Source organism: Panthera onca, chromosome A3 (genome assembly GCF_046562875.1).
Source record: "Panthera onca isolate mPanOnc1 chromosome A3, mPanOnc1 haplotype 2, whole genome shotgun sequence".
Lineage (NCBI taxonomy): Eukaryota > Metazoa > Chordata > Mammalia > Carnivora > Felidae > Panthera > Panthera onca.
Window position 1 is genome coordinate 73,161,301 of NC_138341.1, and position 8,080 is coordinate 73,169,380.

General features: G+C 34.4%; 1 protein-coding gene and 1 long non-coding RNA gene across 2 annotated transcripts in view; both read left to right on the forward strand.

The window, feature by feature from the left end:
* FBXO11 (F-box protein 11) overlaps positions 1-8,080 on the forward strand; it is an 84,395-nt gene that overhangs the window by 74,963 nt on the left and 1,352 nt on the right. The window contains exons 14-22 of the mRNA XM_078444437.2: positions 742-836; positions 1,816-1,938; positions 2,026-2,111; positions 3,107-3,183; positions 3,273-3,416; positions 5,975-6,085; positions 6,747-6,854; positions 7,194-7,302; positions 7,924-8,022. Of these exons, the coding sequence (XP_078300563.1) occupies positions 742-836; positions 1,816-1,938; positions 2,026-2,111; positions 3,107-3,183; positions 3,273-3,416; positions 5,975-6,085; positions 6,747-6,854; positions 7,194-7,302; positions 7,924-8,022 (952 nt within the window). The remainder of the gene's footprint in view (positions 1-741; positions 837-1,815; positions 1,939-2,025; positions 2,112-3,106; positions 3,184-3,272; positions 3,417-5,974; positions 6,086-6,746; positions 6,855-7,193; positions 7,303-7,923; positions 8,023-8,080) is intronic.
* LOC145715365 (uncharacterized) lies at positions 3,423-5,881 on the forward strand. The gene is made up of 2 exons (XR_014137422.1): positions 3,423-4,171; positions 4,428-5,881. It is a non-coding gene; the product is annotated as an uncharacterized LOC145715365 (long non-coding RNA).

The following is an 8,080-nucleotide window of genomic DNA, read 5'->3' on the forward strand; positions in this document are numbered from 1 at the left end:
AACTCTCAATAAAGATTATTTCTGATCTATTTACTTAATAGTCATTATTCACTTAACATTTACTGAGTACCCACTGTGTACCAATCACTATGCCAGATTATCAGTGATGAAAATATAAATATGACTTTAGTCTCAGAAGTATCTACAGTTTCCTTAGATTCACTTCATTAACTTTGGTACTAACTATAAAAGGAAAATACTCCTCATTAAAACTTTTTGAGATATTAATTCAGCAAACCATTATTAGGTGTCTGTATGCCAGACACTGATATGTTCCTGGGCTTTGTCTTTTGCTAATACTTAACATAAAGCTTACTTAGTTTCAGGCATTATTCTGAACACCTTACCTGAATTAAGTCATATAATATTCACATCAACCCTGTGAAGTAGACACTATTAAATATCCCCACTTACTGATCAGGAAACAAAGGTATGATGAGGTTAAGTATCTTACAGTCACACAGGAAGGTAGAATTCCTGGGATTCAAAATTTGGCAGCCTGACTTCTGAGTCTCTACTCTTAACCATTATACCCATACTGCCTACAGTTTTTCTTTTTATACTCCTGGTTCCCTTAGTTTTTTTTAATGTTCATGGCCCACAAATATCTTTCTGAATATGACATATTCACAGACTAATGCTTTTCCTAAAATTGTAAAAATGTTTATTGTGTAATGCAAAACTCTTACTGTGTTGCACTAGCCTCCTTATGTTGACATTGTAACTTTTATTTTTAAATAGGCAATGCACTAGCAGGAATTCAGATTAGGACAAACAGTTGTCCAATTGTTCGACATAACAAAATTCATGATGGCCAGCATGGTGGGATTTATGTGGTAAGTTAATGAATATAGTTCTAGAATGCCATGCATTAAAACCAAGAGAGAAGGGGTAGGCCACATTCAACTTGTAGAGTATGAATTTATGACTCTATTTAATACTTATACAATAAGACTCTTGTTCTTTCTGCCAGTATATATGAATAACTTACTTTTATAGTGTGGGTAGTGTTCTGTAAAATTCAGTCAACTGACTGAATTTAGGCATAGAAGTATCTTCTTACTAATTTTTTAAAGTTTTATCTATTTAAGAAATCTCTGCCCCCCCAGCATGAGGTTCATGACCCTAAAAAAATCAAGAGTCGCACGCTCTTCTGAGCGAGCCAGTCAGGTGCCCCTAGACTTGAATCTTTTTGAATATTTTTTGAAAAGCCATTTTCTCATTTGAATTTATGTTGAAACATAATTGAGCATCTTACAAAATTGTAAAAATATATATTAGTCCTATGTCTTCTGTTACCATGGTGTCTCAAACTATTACAACCGATTCAAGTGAGAAAATGCAGGAAGTTTTAGAAAGGTCCTTGTGTAATGCTAGGTGTGACTCTAATTTTTATTTTCAGTTCTAGAAATGTCCGTATCTTAAATCTTCTCAAAAATTTTAGTAACCTAAGACCTTTTTTTGAATTATTTCATCAGTTAATAAATTTGAAATAACTATTAACTTACTAAATGAAAGATAAGCTTTTTTGCTGAAGAAAATTGAATGCTACTACTCTTTCTATAATAGATTTAAAAGTACAAAACCGCATAACAGTATATAAACTTCTGGAGCTTAAATTCGTGTAGAGACTACATAAAAACAATGTAATCATTACCTCTTTAACCAGATTAAAAAATAAAAATTGAGATTTTTTTATGATAACTGTCTTTAAAGGGGGAATATAAACTATTTCTAGAAGATATATATGTATATATGTATTGTAATGTTTCTAAAAGATATGTATTGTAATTTATTGTAATAAATTTTATTTAGCATGAGAAAGGACAAGGAGTAATAGAAGAGAATGAAGTTTATAGTAATACTCTGGCTGGGGTCTGGGTGACAACTGGCAGTACTCCAGTACTGAGAAGAAACAGGATACATAGTGGGAAGCAGGTAAAATTATTTTGGACTCTTATTTGGGAAACACATTGTTGGTAAACACTTTCTTGTCATTTGAAAAATAATTTTTTTAAATTTTAGGTTGGTGTTTATTTTTATGACAATGGACATGGAGTGCTAGAGGACAATGATATCTATAATCATATGTATTCAGGGGTTCAGATAAGGTAAACATTTTCACATTTTGCTTTCGGGAAGAAGTTGGGTGGGAGTATGTGGGGCATGTAGAACTTGTTATTTAATGCTCAATCTTTATTCCTCCATATATATATTCACTCTCTCTTATCACATGCTCAGCTTTAATTGTCAGAATATAACTTCTCTTGAACAACTTGAAGATGGTAGCCAGTGGCACATATGCCTGCCATAAGTGCACATTTCCTCTGTTCTCCAGTGTAACGGTTGTAGTTGCCAGTGTACTCCATCATACTTGGAAAAGTGGAAGGCTGTATAAAAACACTTATGAACTATACCTGGCATGGTGTAGGCACTTAGTAGATGGGAGCTTCTTTTTTTACACTATTTCTGTAAAATTAATAGTTTTTTAAATCCCTCTTTCCTGTATTTTAACAGTTTTAAAAACTGTAATAGTACTTAAATTCCGCCCTTCATTTTATATATGAGGGGAGCATGCAGTAATAGTCGTTTAATCTAACTTCCCTCAGTTTAGTTTGTATATTATTAGGAGACTGTATAGTAGTAATATAATCTATAACTAAGTGTATTCTATAGTAAATAGAATTAAGCAAAATTAAATCAGTGTCTTTACCAATAAATTTTCTCAGAGCATTTTGGAAGGATGCCATTGTTATATTTATTCTTACTGTGATTAATATGAATTTTTCCACTGTTACCTCACATAACATGGATAAGAGAGTAAAAGCAATTTATTTTTTAACGTTTTTATTTTTGAGACACGCGCGCGGGGCACACACACACACGCACAATGTGAGTGGGGGAGGGGCAGAGAGAGGGGGACACACAGAATCCGAAGGAGGCTCCAGGCTCCAAGCTATCAGCACAGAGCCCAACACAAGGCTCAAACTCATGAACCACAAGATCAAGACCTGAGCCGAAGTCGAATGCTTTAACTGACTGAGCCACCCTGGTACCCTGGGAGTAGAAGCAATTTAAATGGCATTATTTTCTATTGTATCCATAGGACTGGAAGCAACCCCAAAATTAGACGTAACAAAATTTGGGGAGGACAGAATGGTGGAATTCTTGTTTATAATTCTGGTACGTTTAATCTTTCATCTTTTTCTCATTGCTAATTGCCTTTAAAATATACTTTCCAAATAACATAACCTACATTTTTACACTTGTAGGTCTAGGCTGTATAGAAGACAATGAAATATTTGACAATGCAATGGCTGGAGTCTGGATTAAGACAGATAGTAATCCTACACTAAGAAGAAATAAAATCCATGATGGAAGAGATGGTGGCATCTGTATATTTAATGGGGGTCGAGGTATCGTTGTTAATTTTGCATTAGTAAAAAACCAAGTTTTTTGTTATTCTTCTTCCATATCTTTAATGATTAGTGACATTACCAATTAATATGTTATAAATGAGTGAATCTCAAGTTTATTTCTTTATCAGGTCTTGAGATGGTTTAAGAGATTAGTGCCTAGAGGTAAAGGAGACAAATGTTAACATAATTTTTTTTTTCTTTTGTAGTCATCTTGACTATGCCAGTTGTTAGGCTTTTTTAAGGTAGAATTTGTTTACATCCTCTCTCTGGACTTAATATTTAGAATAGTGATAGGATTATAATAAACCTCAAAGTCCAGTTACATAACTAGATGAGAAATTAATTGGGTCTGTAAATATATGAAAATGTCTGTAGTAAAGAAATACTGCTTTGTAACTGTTTACAACTGTGTTGGAGAATGGAATTAATGAAGCCCAGCGGGCATGCCTGGTTTTGTATACATAAAGGTCAGCTCATTTTGCATTGAGGCAAAAGTTCCACAGTCCCTGCCCCTTGCAAATGCATGTTGCTTATAGAGAGAGACTAGGGGAGAATGTCAAATGTAAATTTATCATCATTCCTGAAATGTCAGTAACCCAGCACTGTACATATCTTATACAGGATAGCTAGTTATTGCTACAACATACCAGTCAACAAAGTTTACTACTACAGCCAAGCAGTGATGATTCCATTAATGACAGAGACTCTGAAGGAGCTTAGAATTTAGTAATAAAGTAACATATCTGATAGGAGTTATTTTTTTTTATTTTTTTTTATTTTTTTTTTTTTTTTTTCAACGTTTATTTATTTTTGGGACAGAGAGAGACAGAGCATGAACGGGGGAGGGACAGAGAGAGAGGGAGACACAGAATCGGAAACAGGCTCCAGGCTCTGAGCCATCAGCCCAGAGCCTGACGCGGGGCTCGAACTCACGGACCGTGAGATCGTGACCTGGCTGAAGTCGGACGCTTAACCGACTGCGCCACCCAGGCGCCCCACTGATAGGAGTTATTTACAAGGTATAACGAGAAACACAATACAGTGGATGGTTTTATTTGTAAGGTGTTGAGAAAAGGTTCATGGAGTAAAATCACTCTTGAGCTGTGCCTTGAAAAATAAGTATTCACAGGTCAATGGGGTGGGGAGGTCATTCCAGGTGTAGAAAGCATACTTATTTCAGTTTCATTTGTTCTGTACATATTAACTGAATACTCATGTACTAACAACTGTGATACCGATGCTAAAGATACAATGCTAAATAAAAACAGTACTACATCCAGAAAGTTTATAGTCTAATGGCACATTAAAACAACTAGAAGAAACAAAGTGGTTTAGTAAGACAAAGAGATACTGAAAGGTGAGCCTAGAAAAGAGGCAGGGCCCAAATCTTAAGAGACTTTGTACATGGAATTCAGACTGGATCTTAGCAAAAGCAAAATTACAGATAGGGACTTGAAGCAATTTAAGGTCAAGACTGAAATACCACAGATGGGTCAAATGTCTACAGAAATAAAAACCATGTTTCACGTCTTCAGGGAGCAGAGAAACACTAGTACACAACTAATAATTGTCTATACATAAATAGGTTTTATAGGAGTAATATAGCTTAATATTTATTTAGTGCTGTGTACTTTTACATATATTAATTCATGTGATCCCCATTATAACCCTATATGGTAGGTGCTATTATTCCCATTTTACAGATAAGGACATGGAGACAAAGAGTAGGTAAGTAATTTACCTACTCAGAGCTAGGAGGAGGTGAAATCAGTGTTTGAAGACCAAAAGTCTAATAATTCCTCAGCTCACTATCGATCATTATGTTATACTCCCAGAAGAGAGAATAATAAATTTGATGGAGAGAAACTAAAAATCTTCCAGAGGACGTGACATTAGGAAGAAAGAGAGTAGGACATTCCAGAATGAGGAAATAATACAAACCATAGCATTAGAGATAAAAACGTATAGCATATTCAAGGCATAGGTAATGTAGGAAGACAGAATAGGTTGGGGAATATTTTGAAAGGCTTTAAATGGCAACTTAATTTTAAACTTTATTCTGAAAATACTTTTTAAGCAGAGAGGTATGTGATAAAGCTGTAGGTCACTGGGAAAAATAACAGCAAAAGAGACTGGAGTAAAAGAAATTGGTCAAATAATGATTATTATAGTAATGGCCAGAAATAATCAGGGCTTGAATGAAAACAGGGTGCTGCAGAGGTTCCAGAAACATTTAAAAGGAATTAATTTTAATTCAGTATTTTTGTGAGAAAAACTACGTGCCAGCCACTGGGGATGCAATGGTGAATGAACTGCACATGGTTCCTGCTACCCTGGGATTTCCAGTTATTTGTTAGTATGGTTACATGGCAATTTTCAGTTAAGTCTTACATTCTTTTGAATTACTAATAAACTTTCCTTTCAGCTGAAAAGTTAGTCCTGTGAATTTTATACAATGCAATTAATAAGAAACTAAAAGAATACTTAAATACCACCAAAACACCTAGTAAAACTTGTGTGCATTAGTCTTAATCTGAGGAAATATTTTATTATAGGTCTCCTTGAAGAAAATGACATTTTCAGGAATGCTCAAGCAGGTGTTCTCATCAGCACTAATAGTCATCCAGTCTTAAGGAAAAACAGAATATTTGATGGATTTGCTGCAGGTTTGTATTTTCTTTTGTTACCTGTAGCTTGTTTTCTATAAAGTGTTTTTTAGTCTATTCTCTTTTGCTTTATAACTAAAGGTGTAAATTGTATTACAAAAGTGGCTGAATGCCTATCAATTTACAATCGCTTATTAGAGTACCCAATCCAAGTTCTGGATTCTCCTGCTCTAAGCCCAACTTTTAAGAAATGTCTCTATTAATGTCCGGTAGTAATTATGAAACATTATTTGGGATAGAATGCAGGCTTGTACTACAGACAAATTCAAGCCCTCTGCTTCACAAAGTATTACACATATATTTCAACTTTTTGCCAATGAAGAGGACAATTATTTTTATCCCAAATAACCATTCAGCTCCTTTTTTCTTTATGTGTATAACTAATGGCTACCTCACCATACTTCTGAGCATTTATCCTCTTCTTAGTTTGCAAAGAAAGTAGTATGTTATGAACCATCTGTAGCATTGCTCACTTTGGCAAGGAGAGTGGACTAGTAACAGTGGAAAATAAGTGTTATTCTCAAGGACTCTAACATTTCATCTTATTCTTTAGATATTAAGAGTTAATACACTTGTTAGTTTTTATTTGCTGTATTGCAGGTTTCTTTTAGGAAACTGTATAATGTGATGATGTATCTACTGTTTGTAAATTTTACTTCAGGTATTGAAATTACAAATCATGCGACTGCAACACTAGAAGGCAATCAGATTTTTAACAACCGGTTTGGAGGCTTATTTTTAGCATCTGGTGTTAATGTGACAATGAAAGGTATGTTGGAGTCTGCTCTGCCTATAAATATAGAAAATACGCCATGAAAAAATAATGGTATCAGAAGCCATTGGTATTTGACTGCTTTGTCAGTCTACCAAGACCTATTTTCCTGTTTACCAAGACTGCAACTCACCTATTTTCTAAGTTTCAGGTTATTCTAAACAGTTGGAATCTCTTACACAAGGAAAATCCTTTAAGGTGTTTTACTCAATTGGCTAGCGTTCTTTAAAGATCTTAAAAAGTGACTCTTCTTTAAAATAGACTATCTATTTTTATCTTAAGTCTTCTATATTTTGTCTTTGTCCTCTAGAATTTTATTTTTTTCTTTTATTACAGACAACAAAATAATGAACAATCAAGATGCCATAGAAAAGGCTGTTAGTAGAGGCCAATGTTTATATAAAATATCAAGTTATACCAGCTATCCCATGCATGATTTCTACAGGTATATTTCTAAATTACTTGAGTCTTGGAAAGGGGGAGTTTGTGATTTTTCTTTTTCTGTGTGTGTGTGTGTGTTGTCTAAACTGGCAATACCTAACATTTTTAGATCTCTTTCTCGTAAGGCAGAGGAAATGGGGTATTTGCCAATGGAAAGAAAATATAACTGCGAACTTTATATTTGTCCACATTGAGTTCTGTGGTCAGTCTACTTGAGGATTGTATGTTGGGGACCATAAATATGAAAATACAATACTGCAGTAACTATTCCTATCACTAGAAAGATGGAACACAATGCTTATTTGTTTGCCTAGGAGTTTCAAAGTAAAGCTGTCATTAAGTGTTCCATATACCCTAGTCACTGAGTGGTTTTTGACTCCCTTCTCCCCCAAGTTGATTCAATACAGACTTTGATAGGTTAAATTGCAAATCAATGGCTTTTCTCAGAAGACACAGGAGATTCACTTATTACATTTAAGTCCTTTTGCAGAATTAATGTGGCATGGGGCCACAAAATGGTTTTGGTCCTCTTTTCTTGTAAACCAAAGGTCATACATAGGGTGAAATACCATGTTTTGAGGAAATCTCATGTTCAAGAAAAATAATGTGAGCTTTTGCTTTTTAGATGTCACACTTGTAACACCACAGATCGAAATGCCATATGTGTGAACTGCATTAAGAAGTGCCATCAGGGACATGATGTAGAATTTATTAGACATGATAGGTATGTAGCACACTTACTTGCTCTATTACCCACTTATTTTCCCCCTCACTTTCCTAAT